General features: G+C 39.5%; 1 protein-coding gene across 1 annotated transcript; it reads right to left on the minus strand.

Annotated features, from left to right (window-relative positions):
- Positions 1-8,176: 8,176 nt before the first annotated feature.
- On the minus strand, positions 8,177-21,955 carry LOC128013110 (uncharacterized). Its single transcript, XM_052595823.1, has 14 exons — positions 21,481-21,955; positions 18,636-18,741; positions 18,247-18,409; positions 17,542-17,734; positions 16,995-17,267; positions 16,314-16,487; positions 15,633-15,806; positions 14,271-14,444; positions 12,909-13,082; positions 11,675-11,743; positions 9,290-11,273; positions 9,095-9,190; positions 8,251-8,367; positions 8,177-8,202 (listed from the first exon to the last, which is right to left on the minus strand). Exons 2-14 carry the CDS (start codon positions 18,733-18,735, stop codon positions 8,177-8,179), a joined length of 3,717 nt encoding a protein of 1,238 aa, XP_052451783.1. The 5' UTR covers positions 18,736-18,741; positions 21,481-21,955.
- Positions 21,956-23,450: the final 1,495 nt, after the last annotated feature.

Genomic DNA, 23,450 nt, shown 5'->3' on the forward strand with positions numbered 1-23,450 from the left:
AAAAAAGGGAGCATATATATATATATATATATATATATATATATATATATATGACAAAAATAAGTAGATGAACAGAAATAGCTGGATCTTATTGTAACAAGTGGACTTGTAGATAGAAGGTTAGTATGAACTGGAATGATTTATTTAAACAGGTGAGCTCAGAGAAGAATGGGGAGGTCAACAGGTGAGCAGATCCGTAATGGTTATAGTTACTCAGAGGTGGAATGGCAGATTGATGATCTCTTTTCTCTCACAGGAGTATTGGAAGGAAAGACTGATCTGTGACAGTACCCCCTCCTCCACAGCCCACTCCTGAGGGCCAAATACCCCAACAACGTGGTGGTCTTCCTCTACCCCATGGCTCTGGACTATCGGGATGTGTTTTGTGGAACTCTTCCAGAAGTGAGTCTTTGTGAAGTGAAGTCTTTTGGGACCCAGGAGCATTCTTCGGGACCATAGCCTTCCCAGTCAACTTAGTATTCCAGTCTACCACCACGTCGCCGGGATTCCAGATTTTTTTTGACCTTATAGATCGATCCTTCTTCCAGGAGTAATTGGAGAGAGGGTTCCTCTGTCTGGTCAGGCTCTGTGGACACAGGAGAATGAAAGGTTTTAAGGTGTGATACGTGAAAGTTGGGGTGAATTTTATATTGTGATGGGATTTGCAGTTTGTAAGTGACAGGATTGATCAGTTCAAGATGGTGAAGGGAGCGACAAATCTGGGACTTAGCTTTTTGCAGGGCAGGCTCAGTCTAATGTCCCAGGTGGACAGCCAGACCTTTTGACCTGGCTGGTAAGTGGGGGATGTGGCTCTGCGAAGGTTAACTGTCATATCCTGCCTGCGCAATGCCCGTTGAAGGTGGTGGCATCGTCCCAGACTCTATCTTACTCTCCCGGACCCAATAATCAACGGCTGGATCATAAGAGGGCTCTCTTCTGATCAGGGAAATAGTTAGGGCTGGTAACTGAGCATGCACTGGAATGGTGTGAGACCTATTGATGGTTTGCGAAGGAAGTTCTGGGCATACTCGACCCAGCCAAGGAACTGGTTCCAGAAGTTGCGTTTGCCATGGTAGAAGGTTCTTAGGAAGGGTCCAACTTCTTGTATCTTACGTTATGTTTGTCCATTAGATTGGGGATGATAGCCAGAGGAGAGACTTATGGTCACACCTAGAAGCTTGAATAAGGATTTCCATACTCTGGATATAAATTGAGGACCACAAGCTGATACGATGTCCTCTGGTATGCCATACTATCTGAAGACTCAGTTGATTAGGAGTTCTGCTGTCTCCATAGTGGTAGGTAGACCCTTGACGGGAATGAGGCGACAGAGAATCAATCAATTATGACTAGAATGCAGGGGTTACCGTCAGAGGGTGGTAAGTTGGTAATGAAGACAACTCCCTGGTGTGACCAGGGATGGTTAGGTATGGGTAACGGGTACAATTGCCGGCAGGAAGGTGACGGGAACTTTTGGAGATGGCACACTCTGGACAACCTTGTTAGAACCTTCTCACATCTGTAGCGATGTTGGGCCACCAGAAGCGGTCCTTTAGCAACGAGAGAGTGGCATCAGCCCCGGGGTGCCCAGTGCCCAAGGAGGAGTGCGTGGTGTGAATTAGAGGAGTGTGCTGTGTTCGTGGTAATTGGCGGGAGCATCCTCAGTGACGACTGGCAGAGTTTTCCACTGGATGGGACTGAAAATGAGATGAATGTGGATTATCTTTAACTGTTCCTCAATGGCCTCCTCTGAGACATGGATATGGGACAAGGCGTTGGCTTTGATATTACGGGGACCTGGTCTATAGGAAATAGTGAATTCAAACCTGGTGAATAACAATGCCCACCTAGCCTGGTGGGGAATCAGGCATCTTGCTTCTCTGAGATATTGGAGATTCTTGTGACCGGTTAATACGACAAAAGGATGAGCCGCTCCCTCCAACCGGTGTCTACACACCTCTAGAGCCAGTTTTATTGCCAATAGTTCAATGTCAGGATACCAATGTCATAATTATTCTCCGCAGGGCTGAGCTTCCGTGAGAAGAAGGCACATGGGTGGAGTTTTGGTGGATTCCCCTGCCACTGGGAGAGAACTGCTCCATCTCCTGTCATAGAGGAATCTGCTTCAACCATGAAAGAGAGCTCTGGGTTAGGGTGAATGGGGTGTGGTGCACTGGTGAAGACTCCTTTAAGGGTTGTGAAGGCTTCAGTGGCAGTTGGTGTCCAGGACAGACACTTGGGCTTACCTTGAAAAGGCTGGTTATAGGACTGGTGATGGCGCTGTAGTTACATATAAAGCGGCGGTAGAAATTGGTGAATCCTAGAGAGCGTTGAAGTTCCTTGATGGTGGTGGATAATGGCCAGGATGATTGCCTCGATCTTCCCCTTGTCCATGTGGATGCCGGTGTGGTCAATTACATACCCCAGGAATTTTACAGAGGGCTGATGGAAGGTACATTTTTTGGCTTTCAGGAAGTGTTGAAACTTTGTTAACTGCTTTAGGACTGTGATGGCTCCACAGAGTTTTTCCAAAGCGGTTGGGACGAAGGGAAGAGGATAATGGAATTTGATGGTTATGTTTGTCAATGCCCGGTAATCAATCTAGGGCAGCAAAGCTGCGTCCTTCTTTGCCACGAAGAAGCAACTGGAAGAGGCAGGGGAAGTGGATGGGACTATATAGCCTTTTTTGAGGGCCTCCTCCACATACTTCTCCATGACCTTCTGTTCGGGTAGTGACAGGGGATAGATCTTACCACGGGGCACTGGCTTACCAGGAATCAGATCAATCACACAATCCCAGATGATGACGTGGTTGTTGGGATGCTTTCTGGGGACAGAATACATTGTAGAATTCCTTATAACATGCCGGTATTTCAACCTAGCATTCAGTCTAGGGGACTCTCTATGAATGTGATGTTTACAATGAGGGTTTCATGGGTCTTGACAGGAGAAATGGGAATATTAGGGAAGCACTCAGGAAAACATTAATCACCACACAGCAGGATTTCTCCTGTGGACCAGGAAAGAATAGGGTTAAGCTGTACCAGCCAAGGACGACCAAATTGATGTCCACAGTGGAACATTTTCAAACAGATGGATTCATGATGAAGTAACCCCAAGTTAAGCTGCACGGGACCCACACTGTGTCAACAAGCCGACGATTTAATGGCTTTCCAGTAAGTGTCATGACTTGGTAGAGGGTTTTGGTGGCGGTCGTTAACAGATGGAGCTGCCAGCAGAGGTTTCCGGAGATTACATTTCCTGTTGACCCAGAGTTGAGGAGAACGGTAACTGGAATGGTAACGTTGGAATCAGTAAGTTGAGCAGTAGTAGTGAGTTAATTAAATTTTATGGGAGATGGTTTAATGAAACACTACCGGGCATGGGGGACAAAGAGGGCAGGCCAGGATCATACGCCCACTTGAACCGCAATATAATAAACATATACCCTGGGTCAGCCTTCTCTGCCACTCAGAAGGTGTCAGTCGATTTATGGTCTGTCTCAGGAGGGTTAGGGATGTTGCAGTACTCTCCGAAGCGAGTCAACAAGCTCTTGACAATCTCTTTTCTTTCACAGGAGTACTGGAAGAAAAGACTGATCGATCGATGGGGCACATGCCTCAGTGAATACTCTGGAGCTTTCGTTGGCAGGATTTCGGAGGATGTATTCGCTGGAGAAGAAGACAGGAGGTAAGTAGACAGGTAAGTCGATGTAGTCAAAGCTAGTAACTAGACCAGAGGTAGATTACACTGTGTAGTCACAAGATCAGACAGTGAATGAAGCTAAGGTGTATGCTTATATATGGTGGCTGATTGAAGAGTAAATTTCGAACAGGTGCAGGTGATTAATATTCTGGAGATTGGCTGGGGATTGAGCCTGACCGATCAGTGACACTAGTACTGTTTACTCTTTCAACAAATGTTTCTTTGTGAACTAACAACACAGAATGCTCCGATCAATCATCTGACATGATCCAGGATGCCATTAAAAATAAACTATCTACTTGTTTCATATGCTGCTATACTTCTGATATCTGTACAAAGAAGCAAATTAGCTGTCTAAACCAAATGCGTCAAAGCGAACATTCTTACACTCCATTTGTCCTATTGACAACAAAGAACGTTGACTCAAGAACATGGACTGTGTCAGAAAGCAGATGCACATCTGTATACTGTATCCATTTTACAAGACAGGGGCAGTAGTGGTAGTGATTGTAAATTCAATTTGCTTTTGACGCAGTACAACACTTGCATTCAGCATAATCATGTGTCAAGCAAGTGAGTGAACACCAGTAGACGGGGCCTATGGTGAGAAGATTTCATCAAGGCTTTGATGTCATCTTGCAACCTCAGATCCAAAATAAGCCATTTCTTGGAGCTAGTTTAAATAAATGCACTGAAGGACATTTTAAGCTATGAAATGTATTTATTTATTTGACCTCTTATAGTGAAAGTGACATGACATACAGCCATGTTTGGTGACCCATACTCAGAACTCGTGCTCTGCATTTAACCCATCCAACGTGCACACACACAGCAGTGAACACACAAACACACGCGCACACACACACACACTGGTTTCCATGTTTGATGGGGACCAACTTTTTAATCATCACATGTGGGGACCACCCTTTCTAAAGGGTTTTGAGGTTTGAAAAAAATTAGGGACACTAACCATAGCTCTCTTAGCCTATACACGACTTCAGACAACTGAATTAATGAAGTAATGTCTTGACCATGCTTAATGGGGACTTCTGAAATATCGGGTGAACATGACTTACAGGGACCAAATTAGCATATTTTATGCATATCATTTGCATAATACACACACATTCCCATGATTTGAGGGGACCTTGCGCACACACTAATACGCACATTCCCATGATTTGAGGGGACCTTGCGCACACACTAATACACACATTCCCATGATTTGAGGGGACCTTGCAACAACAAATATTACAAATGACAAATAAAAGGCATTTTACTGCATTTGATATTTTGCTCTTAAAATGGGTTTAATCCACAAAGTAAAATTTAAATGTTTATTAGTAGTACAAAAGTTACAATTTTGAAATGTCACTTTATTTTATGTGGATCTATACTGTAGTGAGTCCTGCAAATGGTTCTAGTGATGCAAAGCTTCATTCTCGCACAAAAGCCCAGTTTCACAGACAGATTACCAGGAATAGGCCTTACTTAAATTAGGGTATAGACAGAGGTGGGTAGAGTACCCAAAAACTGTACTCAAGTAAAAGTCAAAGTACTAGTCTTGAATAGTTACTTGAGTAAGAGTATCGGATAAAAAAAAATCTACTCAAGTGGTTAGTTACTACTTACTTTGGGTCATATATACTGAGCCTATTTTTATTAAGATATATAGATAAAATGTATGTAATGTATGTGTGTCTGTGTATAAATGTTTATATTTCATCAGCCTTTACTCCAATTTATGTAATTTATTATAAAACCCTGTCTGTTTACTTAAGTAACAGATATATGTGTCATGGCATAACATATTTTTAATACGCCTGACTTTATATTAAATGTGAATTTAACATTAAAAGTTAATGTGATATAAATATTGCTAGTAATCTTTCATTGTTCAGAAAGAGAGCAAATAACATTTACATTATTAAAGATCATTTTCACTGACAGTCTAGATTTCAATCACTCTCAGAAACTCCCATTAAAATCACTGAAACTGTTAACACTGTGAAATCAATATCTTAATTATAGATTCATACACACATCTGCACTTTGTTGTTTCTGACGAGAGAATTCTCCAGAAAGCGGTCTACAATCAGTGAGCGTGTGAAGGAAGCACCGACATTTCAGCGATGACTCATCGGAACACCTCTGATTGGCCAATGCTTTAATAAGCTCAACAGAATCTTGTGTGATTGGTTAATGTGCAGCGCTGTAAAAACGCGTCTGTCTCTGGCTCAGCGCCAGCAAGCGATCACAGATCTGAATTTAGCAGCTGATGATATGACTTGCTGAACGTACTCGCGCCGGTGTGATTGTATTACAATTAATAAAATCTTAATCAGCTATTTTTTGTCTTTTGGAAGCTGCATTCAACTTGACTCCCCTCTGTTATAAGCCATACACGTACAACAAACTAATGTCACAGTGGTATCGTGTAGGCTACTGTAATCGAATGTAGCCCAAGTTATTACCTGTTAAACAGTAGACAGCACACGCGGTGTTCATCTAATAAGGATCTCCATCCAGAGAAAAGTAGACGGCGCGTTTGGAATAAACTGAAGCATTTACAACATTTATTGCATTAAGATAAAGTAACGAGAGGAGCTTCACCCACAGTAACGAAGTAAAAGCACAGATTTTTCCCAAAAAAAATTACTCAAGCAAGAGTATAAAGTCTTTAAATATACTCCGAAAAGTATTAGTTACCCCCAAAAATTACTCAAGTAAATGTAACGAAGTAAATGTAACTCGTTACTACCCACCTCTGGGTATAGAAACAGCTTCTATTAAAATGCCTTAGAAAAAAACATTACTGGTTTGCATTTTGAGACAAAACAATGGCACTGACATGTTTTACAAATCCTTCAGTGCAAGTTATCTTCAGTTAGGACGACTCTAAGTTGCATTTTGCACATGTGAATACAAAGGATTTAGCATAGTGAATGATTGCCTGTATATGTTCCAACTCATATCATACCCACAAGTCAAACATTTAAACCTTTCCACTTCGAACTATTCTTTCTTTAAATTATTTTAAAGTAGTGTTTAGCCCCAGCCAACCACCCCACATCAGCTACTACTCACTGGATACTTATCAATACAATAAACCTACTACTACTTGAACTTCAAGACAATAATTCAGATTAAAATGACTGAATTCAACTTTTATTTAGTTAAATTTCACATAACTCTAAGTCAAACCTCAAAACAAAACCTCAAAAGTCCTGTTATACTAAATGTAAAAAAAAAAAAATATATAAACTCTCACCATGCTTCCTTTCACAAACATGGATTTCAACTTTTGTTAGACCAATGCTTTCAGCGTGTGGCCTTGCACTGGTTTAACGGTTTAAGTTATTCTATTTCTTTAAGTGCTGCTGTGGCTTTAACTTTAACAAAACTTGCCATGCCAGATAGTTGCATCTTTACAGTATTATCTGCACTGCAATTTCTTTTTGAAAGCTGTAATGCGATTATAAACATAAAATTTTACTGTCTTCCAATCGCGGTTCCTCAGAGCTTGTGGTTCAGCTTTCAAGCATTTCTCACAGTCACTCTTTGCTGGTACAGTGCCAGATATGATGAATGACTTCAGGTGCCTTTCCACCGCCTGCACCTCTGCCTGCTGCCAGGAAGCTTTCTTCTGGCTACTTTTACCTTAAAGTGATCAGAAAATAAGAAATGATTAAGAGTGTATGCTGGAATTCAAATCTGAAGTTCTGAATCCTGAATTCATTCAAGGATTCGATCTCTCTCTAAACCCTCCTTTATCGAAGCTCGACTCTGTTCTGATTGGTCAGATGTCCCAGTCTGTTGTCGGTTCTACCGCTGTTTGAGAGTAGGTCAAATTACACATTCGCACACAGCCAATGAAAACCTGAAGTCTGGAATTACGCAGGACTCGTTTCTTCCTTTTGGGAGACTAATTTAATTTGTCCTGAACTTTGACCTTTTTACATTTGATCTTTTATATTACACACTACATAAAAAGGTCATACCTGAGTAAGCATAAAAGGGGTACTTTAACTAGAATTAGGTCAGAAATTTGTGACTAAATACATAAGATATAACACGATGTCTGTAGTCATTTTTTGAATTGTCGAGAGAGAGAGAGAGAGAGAGAGAGAGAGATTGATATTCTTGCCAGATACGGTGCATTTATGAATTTCAGAAGGATCTATGACCCTCTCTAGAGACAATATGCAATGCATTTTTTTTTTTTTTTACTTACGTAGATTTACTTAATTTCCAAATGTGTTAAATTTACTTGAAAAATGATTGTGCAAAAACTTGCCAAATAAAAATTAAGTAAATTTACCTCTTGTTTTTTTTCAGTGTAGGGTAACTGGTGGCTTTTAAATGACAGAGGCATGAATTTAGAATTTCTCAGGGATAAAATGACAAACAGATATAAGCTTAGTGATTAAAATGAGCATTCTTTTTTACCATGTGGCTGCTACTGCAACGTTTAGCCAATTCTAGTTGAATTTAATCCTACAGAAAACAACAGACGTACCAAAGAGAAATATGTAAAGAGTTCACCTTTGCAAGGTGGTCTCATAGCACTGGCTCCTGAAGACATCGGCACTTCTGATGATGGTTTGCCTCTCGTGTGAGACATATTCCTCTCGGTAGCAGGAAGTGCCACCTCGGCTGAAGCTTTGATGGAAAATAATCAAAGTTCAACATTTTCAGAAAGAGAAGTAATATATATATATATATATATATATATATATATAAAAAAAAAATAGTAGTAAATGTGCTATAAAATTCTGACAATGCACAAGTGATGGGTGCTATTGTCCAACTCATGATTTTAATCATGATTATACAGTAGATACCGTAAGTGAAATTAACGCTAAAGTGTGCAGTTGTTTTAATCATTGCAAGTATAGCTGAACTACAATCTACATCATGTCTTTTCAAGAAACATTTTAGAAAAAATAAGCTCAAACTCTTTAAACAGAGTACTTCGTTTTATTTTAGTCAAAAAGGAATCATGTCACAATTCGTTTTGTGCCTCGACCCACCCAACAGAAGAGAGTGGATCAGCTAGCTTTACATAATAAATGTAACTTTCTCTTATGAACCCTTAATTTTATAGTATTAAGTTCCTCAAAAACAAAAAGTTTACAATAAAACATGTTGATAATAAAATAGATAAATTTATATTCATACTTAATCATATGTAATAAAATGATAATGTTGAAGAATAGCTTGGAGGCATTTGACAGTAGTTTTGACAAAAAATAAATACTTGTTTAGTGTACTGAATCATCTTCTGTGCTGGAACAATGTGTTTGCCCATCAGGTCTTCACAAGTCACTTGACTGATAACAATCAATAACTACAAAATGTAATGGTGTATTTTGACAGTAATACAAACCGTCAACAGTAGATGAACAGGGTCCCTCTTGTATGCTCTGGTCTTCCTCATCACAGTCATTAACTTGTTCTTCCTCATCACAGTCAACTACTTTTTCTGTGGAAGTACAAAATACAGCTTTACAGTGGTATATAATGGTTTGCAAACTTGGTATAGGAATAGATGGTTAAAAAAAAATCTATTAAATTAACAAACCATCAGGATCTATCCCAATTTCATCCAAGTTCTTGCCATGGAACTCAGCTAATCTTCCTTGCTCAAGAGCCATTAAAACTTTGCTGATCTTGGCTAGTTGCAGGGTCTTCTCAGGGAGTCGATAGAACTCACGATGGATTCTGATGTCGTGCCCGAGAAAGTTTGCCAGCTGGTCCATCTCGGTGTCGGTCATGTTCAGCACTGTTGAAAGGGTCGCGGCATGCTTACGCAGCCTGGTAGATGTCAGTGCCTTGGGACACTTTGCACCACAAGCCTTTGCAAAGCCACGGAGGCAGTCTGACCCTCGGAAATGTGTCATGGCTTCTGGTCTAGCAAACATATAGGCATTGTCTTTTAAAACCCCACACGCCTCTCTCTGCTTAACAAGGAGTTCTAAGGAACACAGCATTTTTGGAGTCAGAAGGACTGGAACTGGCCGACCACGCTTTCCCCTGGTGATAACCCTTGTGAAGTGTCTGCAGAGTTTCTTCTCCACTTCGGAGAGAGCCCAGTCCACATCCTCATGTGGATCAGAAGTGTCTCTTGATAAAAACACAGACAAAGGCATGCTCGCCACCTCTCCTTCTCTCCGCCGATTAAAGAGAATCATCTGAGCTAGACACACCTTGGCCAGCTCCATCCAGGCTTTAGTAGATGGACTTTCAGAGAGCAGGTTGAACCACTCATCTTGCACTTGACTGAGAAAAGTATGCAGTTTTTGTACGTCTTCAGTAAAGGGCATGAGCGTGGGCACATTCCACTTTGCTTCCCTGATATTCCTCAATGCTGTAGCAGAAATCATCTCGTTCCACTTATTCGCATGGACTTCTTGAAACTCACTGGCATTCTTCACAAGCTGTTTGTCATTGGAGATTAAGCCCTGAGCTTTCAAGAGTTTGCATACTTTAACCAGGGAATTCCCAAGCTTGTTAGCAAGAGATGGAATCAAGAATTTGTCGGTTTCACTGTCATACCCACATGTATACTTAACAGCTTTGACGGTCTCCATGTACTTCTTTGGATTTACACAATCTTCCAGTGTTTTTAAGGAGGTGACTTTCCTGGCATTGTGAATCAATCTTCCCAGTTCTCGCATCTTCTCCCGCACACATTGTTTATTCTTATCTGATAGCCCACCTTTGTTCAACAAGTGCTGCCCAATATCAGTAATTACTCTGTCATTTTTTATTATATCTGTGATTGGGTCAGGATTCATGGCACTGATTACTCCCCACAGTTGTTTGGTCATGTTTGAAGGCACAGGCCCTGTGTAGGTACACATGGACTGAACACGGTTTTTTCCTGGTTTGGGAGGGTCTGATTGTGGTTGAAGTCTACAAGTACGCATGTGTCTCCACAGGACCTTTCTTGTAAAAAGTCCTTGACAGTATGCACAATGCATGAAATCTTCTCCCTGCACTTCTTTACGTGGTCGTTTAAATGGCACTAGTTCGCCCTTTCCTGACTCCATAACAGCTGCATTGTGAGCATAGTTTCCTCTGTTGCGAATATAATCAAGCTGGTTTTTCCTCTCCTTTGAACCCTTTGGAAAGCTTAGAGCTCTAGCCACATCAGACTTATTTTCATGTGAACTTTCTAGATGCCTTGCCATCTTAGCATAGGGTTTACTGCAGTACAAGCAGTAATGTCTCTTGTTGTACACTCTAGCACCATCTCTTTTTTGGTATGCACTAACAACTATTCCGTCTGTTGTGTTCTGACTTGAACTGGGTTCTTCTCCTGTTCCAGATGCTTCAGACGCAACATTGTGCATTTTGTCTGACGTTGTGGTGTCACAATCAGGGCAACTCACTGAGCCAGACTGATCAATATCCAGTTCATCAAGAAGCCGACGTTTTGCCTGGTTTAGTGTAAGGCTAACATCACTTTCACTTTCAGAAGTGGTATCTGGAACATAATCATCGGAACTCTCTGGTGTAGAATCAAAGAGCTCATCAGAATCTTCAAGATTTGTATCTTTCATCTAAAAATAAAATAAAGAAAGAAATGGGTAGAACTGCTGCAATTAATTGATCATTTGATTTTGACAATAGTAGCCAATTTAATGTGTCTCTGTTAATCTGTTGAGTTTTTTTTTTTTTCTCAATTTTGCAAGTCACATGTGATGATTTGCTGCTTCTTACCATGTTATAATAAAGTTCTCAGTGCAAAAGTTATGAACAGTTGTTCTGACAAAAAAAAAAAAAAAACTGATCATTTTGGTCTTAAAGTAAAATAAAATTGAATAATTCTCTGATACTTTGCAGTCAATATCACATGAGAATATATTAATATTACATAAATTACTGATGAGGAGAATGATCTTAGGAATGAGAAAAAAAAAAAAAAAAAAAGACCACGTCTCTTGTTGTGACTTAAACTTACTATGACACTTTTAGTCCGTCTCAGTTTTGGCACAAAAATCTCATTTTCACTGTGGTTCTGGGTTGCAATCTGTAAACAAAGTATAAACAATATTTGACATTTCTATTGCATTTGAAATATGAAAATAAAAAAGTTGACCAGAGATCAAGAGTGGAAAATATCCCTGTCCAACATCCTCTGTCTGCGCTCACACACACACACATATTGAATAAAACGGGCCTCATGGGGACCTTTCACACACAACGTTTATTGTTCCTCATGGGGACCAGATTCATCTAATCTCACACAACATCTCAACTCCCAACACTGAGCGACCAAAAGTGTGTTGTGGGGACGTCGTGAGTGAAAATTTTAAAGCACCAATTAACCAAGAAAAAGTTACTTGTGAAGGACAAAACTAGCCCCAAATATTCCACTACCACTAACCTACTGGACACATGTTGATAAACTGTTGAGGGAACTAGTTTACAGCAGATAAGCATCAAAATATGCACCAAAAACATGGAAAAAACTGACAGTAGACATAACTTTCCATTGATAAATGTGACCGTACCTGTTGAGGAGACCTGGTTTGACCAAAAGCATCATCCACTGGAGTCTGTGACTGGAGAGAAGCATCATCCATTGGAGTCTGTGACTGGAGAGAAGCATCATCCACTGGAGTCTGTGACTGGAGAGAAGCATCAGAGTCACCTGCTGCTCTGCTATTAGCAGCAATGCTGCTCTCCTGCAAGAGACAACACTAATAATGAGAAGATTTCACAACATGGAAACACAAGAGGCTAATCTGATGCAGACACTGAATGACCAATGAGACAATCAGCATCATTTTAAACATTTATCCCTGTCCAACATCCTCTGTCTGCGCTCACACACACACACATATTGAATAAAACGGGCCTCATGGGGACCTTTCACACACAACGTTTATTGTTCCTCATGGGGACCAGATTCATCTAATCTCACACAACATCTCAACTCCCAACACTGAGCGACCAAAAGTGTGTTGTGGGGACGTCGTGAGTGAAAATTTTAAAGCACCAATTAACCAAGAAAAAGTTACTTGTGAAGGACAAAACTAGCCCCAAATATTCCACTACCACTAACCTACTGGACACATGTTGATAAACTGTTGAGGGAACTAGTTTACAGCAGATAAGCATCAAAATATGCACCAAAAACATGGAAAAAACTGACAGTAGACATAACTTTCCATTGATAAATGTGACCATACCTGTTGAGGAGACCTGGTTTGACCAAAAGCATCATCCACTGGAGTCTGTGACTGGAGAGAAGCATCATCCACTGGAGTCTGTGACTGGAGAGAAGCATCATCCATTGGAGTCTGTGACTGGAGAGAAGCATCAGAGTCACCTGCTGCTCTGCTATTAGCAGCAATGCTGCTCTCCTGCAAGAGACAACACTAATAATGAGAAGATTTCACAACATGGAAACACAAGAGGCTAATCTGATGCAGACACTGAATGACCAATGAGACAATCAGCATCATTTTAAACATTTATCCCTGTCCAACATCCTCTGTCTGCGCTCACACACACACACATATTGAATAAAACGGGCCTCATGGGGACCTTTCACACACAACGTTTATTGTTCCTCATGGGGACCAGATTCATCTAATCTCACACAACATCTCAACTCCCAACACTGAGCGACCAAAAGTGTGTTGTGGGGACGTCGTGAGTGAAAATTTTAAAGCACCAATTAACCAAGAAAAAGTTACTTGTGAAGGACAAAACTAGCCCCAAATATTCCACTACCACTAACCTACTGGACACATGTTGATAAACTGTTGAGGGAACTAGTTTACAGCAGATAAGCATCAAAATATGCACCAAAAACATGGAAAAAACTGACAGTAGACATAACTTTCCATTGATAAATGTGACCATACCTGTTGAGGAGACCTGGTTTGACCAAAAGCATCATCCACTGGAGTCTGTGACTGGAGAGAAGCATCATCCACTGGAGTCTGTGACTGGAGAGAAGCATCATCCACTGGAGTCTGTGACTGGAGAGAAGCATCAGAGTCACCTGCTGCTCTGCTATTAGCAGCAATGCTGCTCTCCTGCAAGAGACAACACTAATAATGAGAAGATTTCACAACATGGAAACACAAGAGGCTAATCTGATGCAGACACTGAATGACCAATGAGACAATCAGCATCATTTTAAACATTTATCCCTGTCCAACATCCTCTGTCTGCGCTCAAACACACACACATATTGAATAAAACGGGCCTCATGGGGACCTTTCACACACAACGTTTATTGTTCCTCATGGGGACCAGATTCATCTAATCTCACACAACATCTCAACTCCCAACACTGAGCGACCAAAAGTGTGTTGTGGGGACGTCGTGAGTGAAAATTTTAAAGCACCAATTAACCAAGAAAAAGTTACTTGTGAAGGACAAAACTAGCCCCAAATATTCCACTACCACTAACCTACTGGACACATGTTGATAAACTGTTGAGGGAACTAGTTTACAGCAGATAAGCATCAAAATATGCACCAAAAACATGGAAAAAACTGACAGTAGACATAACTTTCCATTGATAAATGTGACCGTACCTGTTGAGGAGACCTGGTTTGACCAAAAGCATCATCCACTGGAGTCTGTGACTGGAGAGAAGCATCATCCACTGGAGTCTGTGACTGGAGAGAAGCATCATCCACTGGAGTCTGTGACTGGAGAGAAGCATCAGAGTCACCTGCTGCTCTGCTATTAGCAGCAATGCTACTCTCCTGCAAGAGACAACACCAATAATGAGAAGATTTCACAACATGGAAACACAAGAGGCTAATCTGATGCAGACACTGAATGACCAATGAGACAATCAGCATCATTTTAAACATTTATCCCTGTCCAACATCCTCTGTCTGCGCTCACACACACACACATCTTGAATAAAATGGGCCTCATGGGGACCTTTCACACACAACGTTTATTGTTCCTCATGGGGACCAGATTCATCTAATCTCACACAACATCTCAACTCCCAACACTGAGCGACCAAAAGTGTGTTGTGGGGACGTCGTGAGTGAAAATTTTAAAGCACCAATTAACCAAGAAAAAGTTACTTGTGAACGACAAAACTGGCCCCAAATATTCCACTACCTCTAACCTACTGGACACATGTTGATAAACTGTTGAGGGAACTAGTTTACAGCAGATAGGCATCAAAATATGCACCAAAAACATGGAAAAAACTGACAGTAGACATAACTTTCCATTGATAAATGTGACCATACCTGTTGAGGAGACCTGGTTTGACCAAAAGCATCATCCACTGGAGTCTGTGACTGGAGAGAAGCATCATCCACTGGAGTCTGTGACTGGAGAGAAGCATCATCCACTGGAGTCTGTGACTGGAGAGAAGCATCAGAGTCACCTGCTGCTCTGCTATTAGCAGCAATGCTGCTCTCCTGCAAGAGACAACACTAATAATGAGAAGATTTCACAACATGGAAACACAAGAGGCTAATCTGATGCAGACACTGAATGACCAATGAGACAATCAGCATCATTTTAAACATTTATCCCTGTCCAACATCCTCTGTCTGCGCTCAAACACACACACATATTGAATAAAACGGGCCTCATGGGGACCTTTCACACACAACGTTTATTGTTCCTCATGGGGACCAGATTCATCTAATCTCACACAACATCTCAACTCCCAACACTGAGCGACCAAAAGTGTGTTGTGGGGACGTCGTGAGTGAAAATTTTAAAGCACCAATTAACCAAGAAAAAGTTACTTGTGAAGGACAAAACTAGCCCCAAATATTCCACTACCACTAACCTACTGGACACATGTTGATAAACTGTTGAGGGAACTAGTTTACAGCAGATAAGCATCAAAATATGCACCAAAAACATGGAAAAAACTGACAGTAGACATAACTTTCCATTGATAAATGTGACCGTACCTGTTGAGGAGACCTGGTTTGACCAAAAGCATCATCCACTGGAGTCTGTGACTGGAGAGAAGCATCATCCACTGGAGTCTGTGACTGGAGAGAAGCATCATCCACTGGAGTCTGTGACTGGAGAGAAGCATCAGAGTCACCTGCTGCTCTGCTATTAGCAGCAATGCTACTCTCCTGCAAGAGACAACACCAATAATGAGAAGATTTCACAACATGGAAACACAAGAGGCTAATCTGATGCAGACACTGAATGACCAATGAGACAATCAGCATCATTTTAAACATTTATCCCTGTCCAACATCCTCTGTCTGCGCTCACACACACACACATCTTGAATAAAATGGGCCTCATGGGGACCTTTCACACACAACGTTTATTGTTCCTCATGGGGACCAGATTCATCTAATCTCACACAACATCTCAACTCCCAACACTGAGCGACCAAAAGTGTGTTGTGGGGACGTCGTGAGTGAAAATTTTAAAGCACCAATTAACCAAGAAAAAGTTACTTGTGAACGACAAAACTGGCCCCAAATATTCCACTACCTCTAACCTACTGGACACATGTTGATAAACTGTTGAGGGAACTAGTTTACAGCAGATAGGCATCAAAATATGCACCAAAAACATGGAAAAAACTGACAGTAGACATAACTTTCCATTGATAAATGTGACCATACCTGTTGAGGAGACCTGGTTTGACCAAAAGCATCATCCACTGGAGTCTGTGACTGGAGAGAAGCATCATCCATTGGAGTCTGTGACTGGAGAGAAGCATCATCCACTGGAGTCTGTGACTGGAGAGAAGCATCAGAGTCACCTGCTGCTCTGCTATTAGCAGCAATGCTACTCTCCTGCAAGAGACAACACCAATAATGAGAAGATTTCACAACATGGAAACACAAGAGGCTAATCTGATGCAGACACTGAATGACCAATGAGACAATCAGCATCATTTTAAACATTTATCCCTGTCCAACATCCTCTGTCTGCGCTCACACACACACACATCTTGAATAAAATGGGCCTCATGGGGACCTTTCACACACAACGTTTATTGTTCCTCATGGGGACCAGATTCATCTAATCTCACACAACATCTCAACTCCCAACACTGAGCGACCAAAAGTGTGTTGTGGGGACGTCGTGAGTGAAAATTTTAAAGCACCAATTAACCAAGAAAAAGTTACTTGTGAACGACAAAACTGGCCCCAAATATTCCACTACCTCTAACCTACTGGACACATGTTGATAAACTGTTGAGGGAACTAGTTTACAGCAGATAGGCATCAAAATATGCACCAAAAACATGGAAAAAACTGACAGTAGACATAACTTTCCATTGATAAATGTGACCATACCTGTTGAGGAGACCTGGTTTGACCAAAAGCATCATCCACTGGAGTCTGTGACTGGAGAGAAGCATCATCCACTGGAGTCTGTGACTGGAGAGAAGCATCATCCACTGGAGTCTGTGACTGGAGAGAAGCATCATCCACTGGAGTCTGTGACTGGAGAGAAGCATCATCCACTGGAGTCTGTGACTGGAGAGAAGCATCATCCATTGGAGTCTGTGACTGGAGAGAAGCATCAGAGTCACCTGCTGCTCTGCTATTAGCAGCAATGCTGCTCTCCTGCAAGAGACAACACCAATAATGAGAAGATTTCACAACATGGAAACATGGGGGGGGGGTAACATTTTACCCATTAGGCCAGGCATACAACCCCCACATTTAACCCCTAAATTGGTCTAAGAACATAAGACCCTATTATTCAATGTACTTAAAAAAATAAAATAAAAAAACACCGACCCTCAAGTCATAATGGTTACAAATTATTTTCATATTTCTAATAGATTCAAATTCTAATTTCTTCAAAAACCAAAAATTAGTTATTTCTGCAACTTACTTGGGTTCTCCATGGGCAGTCGTCTCCCCCATAATCATATGTGATTTCTTCTCCTTCTTTAATGTCTTTCAGCGCAAATAAACACAGGTGTGCCTTTCCATTCACATCGATTTTCTTCATCTTACAATTTGGATGTTGGTGGTCATCGTTAACTAACCGCCCAAATGATCCATCTTCCCTAGATGCATCAATGCTTAAATTTGAGAGAAAAAAAAAGGGAAAAGGATAAATACAAGTGTTATAATGCATCAACACAAATCAGTGTGTTAGGCTGCATTTACACTGCATGGTTCAATTGACCCAATTCCAGTTTTCTTCATCCCATGTGGCACAGATCAGATAAGAGTCACCAGCGTTTAAGAAGGAAAATGAAGAGCATGGATTCAGATATTATCAGATCAGTTTCAGGCCTAATTCAGGACTAATTACCCCTTAGCCAACTGTTAACTGGTCAAACTAGTTTCATAAGACAATGAATGTACTATTGAAATTGAAACTGTAACAGTTTTTTTTTTTAGATTGTCACCAAATGCCGTTTAAAATGCACACACTGGATAAGTGTCACTCTTAAAAAAAAAAAATCTAAGCACGTTGTCAAAAAAAGGATACATTCACAAAATCAGAATTGGTCATGAAGACCTGTAGTGTAAATGTGGCCTTATTTTAGCAAAAGGAATATAGCTTTGGTGCAATGTGACTTCTTACCACCATGTTTTCCCTCTCCACTTAAACTCGAACATAAAAACAGCACAGGATGGGTGGTAGAGTTTTCTTCTCCTCTCCAGCTCTGCATAATTGATCAACTCACCCCTGTACTCCACAATAAAATCTCCTTTGCAAAAGGAACCTTTTGCAAATAATCCACGTCCTGCAGATACAGCAAAAACATTTTCACCAAAAAAATTAATTAATAAATCTTGCAGAGATAAAGGGTGATAATTGTGCACACAGAACACATTAATAGTAGCTTATTTAAAATATTCTGCAACCTGGTTCCTAATTAACATAGATTTTCTATTCCATACTCACAAGGTTATGTTTCCATATTTCGTAATTATTAAGTGATAAATCAGTCATACCAGACACCACCTTACCTTTCACCGCATTGATGTAGTTCACCTCTAATTTAGTTTTGTCAGACTTCGTGACAACATGATGCATGGCATCCTTAAGAGGGCTGATTCGTGGTGGCATTTCAATCTGGAAATATATATACATATATATATATATATATATATATATATATATATATATATATATAAAATAAGTATAAAAAAGTATTTAAAAAAATTACACCGATTATGGAGAGATATGCAGAATTAAACTAAGGTGTTTATTAAGCAGATTTTATCTTTATTGTCATGCAACACTGTATTGTACTTACGTAATGCAACAGTTCATTACAATGTTACATTTATCAATGTGACAAATCAAAACTGAAGGTTACATAAATCTAGGACAATGTTAGCGTTTAGGGCCTCAACTCACTACATTAATTTAGGCCCTAATCTCTCACAAAATGACAATCTGTTCCTATATAATCCCAGGCCTTGAGAACTGCTGATTTGGACTACTCTTATGGACGACCTCTCCATACAAACCCTGGTTTAGTTTAACTACTGTCATTACTACATCGAAGATTAACCTTAACCCTCTGGGGTTCTTCGGTCATTTATGACCCGAAATTTTTTTTTAAAAAAATGTTACAAATCGTAGCTTCATCGGAATGGTCCGAAACTTGGTGACTTTTTTGGTACTTGGTATATGAACACCCCAAAAAATTGGGGACAGGATTTTAAAAGTCTAAGTGGTCGTAAAAAAAATAGTCACACTCAGGGTCTTCGGGTCAAAAATGACCCGACATAGGAAATGAATGGGAAATTTGCAAAAATATGAAAATACTGAGTTTTTTTGTGTGTACAATCTACAAATCAGCCACGATGCAGAAAAAAAGCATACAACAGTGAAGGGGTGAATCTCTAAAACATCAAGAGTGCAAAACAGACAAAAAAATTCACACACACACACACACACACACACTTATACACACAAAAACACACACAAATGAAAGTATCATTGCAAAAGCTAATTTTGGGAAATGTGTGAAATAAAAGAAATTATTCATCAATGTAAGAAATAAAGTGCACAGCAATAAAAGCATGAGGCTGTAAGCCATCAAGGTTGCAAAATAGACACACTCACTCACACAAACACACACACACACACACACATAGGGAAATATGAGACTGGTGAAACTGTAACAGAGATATGTGAGAATATGTGAAATAAAATCAATGAATCAAATAAAGGGGAGACATTGGATCCAAAATGCAAAAGTCACACACCATGTCTCTCTCTTGAACACACACACACAAACACACACACACAAGCACGTGTGCACGCACGCACGCACACACGCACAAACAGAGTAAGGTCAAAGGATGGAATTCTTCCCTAGTAACCTCCAGGCCTATTCGAGCGACCCAGGCCCAGCGTGACACTTTTTTTATTTTTCTATTTTCCATTTACATGTACTGTTTGAAAATGATTATACGTTTGCTGTTATTTTTGTTTTTTGTTCATAATTGCTGTTGGCAATTTTGAAGAGTTACTGTTCATTGAATTGCAAAAAATAATTTTAATGGAAATGTTTATAATAAAAGGTAAATAAAAATATGTTATGATTTAAATAATGTGATTTTTTTTATTAAGTTAGAATTAAAACAATGGGTAACAAAATGCTTTCCATTTGTTCTCTTTCTAGTGCAATGTTCAGGTTTGACTGTATTATAAAGTAAAACTGGCACTTGAAATTACCATTTAAATCAACCAAACAAAAAAAAAAAAAAAAAAAAACTTGACAAAAATAGTCTTTGAGAATCTGTGATTATATATTAAAATCCACAACCTGAAATAAATAGGCAAATATGTGCAAAAATCACTAGAATTCACAAGCCTTTCTACAGAGAGCTGTACATTCTCTCTAGTGGTAAAAATGTGCTATTGCATGATAAAAATGCTTAATTTGTCCACCAGATGGCACCAATCTAATTTCAAAAATTGTTTTCTATAGGCCTTGGCTGTACTTTAAAATAAAATACAGCATTAATAAAAATAAAAATAAAAATACATATATATATAAATTTTCTATTATATTCAATGGGAAAAAATGGATCATAATTATTGCATAAAAATTCATTATCATCATAAAATTCTCTCAAAACACAAAAAAAGAAAGAAAAAATATTATTGAACAAAAATACATTTGATTGATTTTACTGAAAAAAAGTATACCTGAATCCCGGCCTCTGGGTCATTTTTGACCCGAAGGTCCTGAGTGTGACTCATAAATGAAGAACCCCAGAGGGTTAATCATTTGTTCATTTAAAGCTAACGTTACATACCTTTTTTATTTTGCTTCATTTCTCTCACGAGCCCAGTTAATTATATGATTAATATATAATTATAATTATATATTAATAATATGACATAAAAAGAGAGGTTTTTGTTATACTAAAAACTTTTTTTTTTTTTTTGGAGTAACATCTAAACAGTTTTATTTTATTTATTTTTTTTGTAAAAAACCATAGTTAATTTTTGGAATGCAATAACCCCTCCAGAACCCGTGACCAAACAAGAAATGTAACATTTCTTTAATATAAAAAAAGTAATAATTCCCCTTCCAGAACTAAAGCAAAACAGACAGAAAGCAACTTAATATGCAAAGAATCGCTACATAGCAATCAGGCAGGCTGAAGATTTGATAAAGATTTTCACTCAAAAATGATTCTTAAATTGTATGATTATGCGATCGCTAATTGAAAAACAGAGAAATATCACAGGCCATACATAGGCCTCAACAGTTAATTAGCACCACTGTTAACTAGCTAGCTAGCGACTTTAGATCTAATTAACCTAATTGGTTTTAAATGTGCTTACCTTTTATTTAACTTTTTGCTCTGCACAACTTCAGAATCTCCTCGAATCTCAAACAATCTCCTCGAGTCGGTATCTCCTGTAAAGTCTTCTTATCGTCTGTCCGTGTGAAGTGTCCACTTAATACGCATATTTTCATATTGCTGCTGATATCGTTCCTAATGAGGACGAGGAAGTGGGCGGGGCCTACCATATATAGATAACGTGTGTGTGAAGAAGCGCGCGCAGTACCGCTGAGAAATGTTTGGGGGCGCAGCTGAGCACTCCCTTCACACTCACACATTCACGGATAAACGTGTGTTATGGGCCATCGCTGAAACTCCGCCCATCACCTTCAAAACAGCTCCTCTAATCATTTATATGGCTTTCCCTTATGGGGACCTGACTTTTGGTCCCCACAACGCAAGAGGTCCCCATGACGTGACTGTGTAAACAGATTCATGTCCCCACAACGTGATGAATACCAGAACACACACACACACACACACACACACACACCCACACACCATAAACACACACCTGGAGCAGTAGGTATGCTGTGGCTCCCGGGGAGCAGTTGGGGTTCTGTGCCTTGCTCAAGGGCACCTCAGTCATGGAATTGCTGGCCCGAGACTCTCAGTCAAACTCTCTAACCATTAGGCCACAAGTTATATGTCAAAAGTTCAAAGCAAATTTGATTTCTCATATCAAAGATTTTAAAGGACAAGTAGACTAAGCACCAATGTACTGTATAAATAATAATAATAAAAATAGTATCAATAAGTTGCATTTTATGTCATGGAGAATTTGTAAATGTATATATTAATACATCTATACTAAATGTCCCATGCTTCAGCATCTCTGCAACCCTACATAGGGACAAACGGGTTGGAAAATTGATGGAAAGATGGATGTTATGTACATAATGATTTTCACTCACATCATGTTTTATTCTCTCCGGGTTTTAAAGAAAGTTAATATTATCATTATTATTATTTTCTTACTTATCAAACTCAGAATCAAAATGAGTTTTATTGCCTGGTATGTTTAAACGTACATGAAATTAGCTTTAGTGACAGAAGCTCCACAGTACAACATTGAAAAGACAGGACACACTTAACAAAAATAATAATATAAAAATAGACAAAACAGACATTAGACAATTTGTACAAAAAAGCAAAAACATAATAATATAATATAGACAATTATGCATGTACAAACCCGATTCCAAAAAAGTTGGGACACTGTACAAATTGTGAGTAAAATAGGAATGGAATCATTTACAAATCTCATAAAGTTATATTTTATTCACAATAGAATATAAATAACATATAAAATGTTGAAAGTGAGAAATTTTGAAATGTCATGCCAAATATTGGCTCATTTTGGATTTCATTAGAGCTACACATTTCAAAAAAAGTTGGGACAGGTAGCAATAAGAGGCCAGAAAAGTTAAATTTACATATAAGGAACAGCTGGAGGACCAATTCAAGATGGGCAGAGGATCACCAATTCCCCCAATGCTGCGGTGAAAAATAGTGCAGCAAAATCAGAAAGGAGTTTCTCAGAGATAAATTGCAAAGAGTTTGAAGTTATCATCATCTACAGTGCATAATATCATCCAAAGATTCAGAGAATCTGGAAAAATCTCTGTGTGTAAGGGTCAAGGCCGGAAAACCATACTGAATGCCTGTGATCTTCGGGCCTTTAGACAGCACTGCATCACATACAGGAATGATACTGTAATATAAATAACAACATGGGTTCAGGAATACTTTCAGAAAACATTTCGGTGTTCACAATCCACCGTGCCATTTACCGTTGCAAGTTAAAACTCTATAGGTAAAAAAGAAGCCATATCTAAACATGATCCAGAAGCACAAGCGTTTTCTCTGGGCCAAGGCTCATTTAAAATGGACTGTGGCAAAGTGGAAAACTGTTCTGTGGTCAGACAAATCAAAATTTGAGCTCTTTTTGGAAATCTGGGAAGCCAT

Source organism: Carassius gibelio, chromosome B24, assembly GCF_023724105.1.
Source record: "Carassius gibelio isolate Cgi1373 ecotype wild population from Czech Republic chromosome B24, carGib1.2-hapl.c, whole genome shotgun sequence".
NCBI lineage: Eukaryota > Metazoa > Chordata > Actinopteri > Cypriniformes > Cyprinidae > Carassius > Carassius gibelio.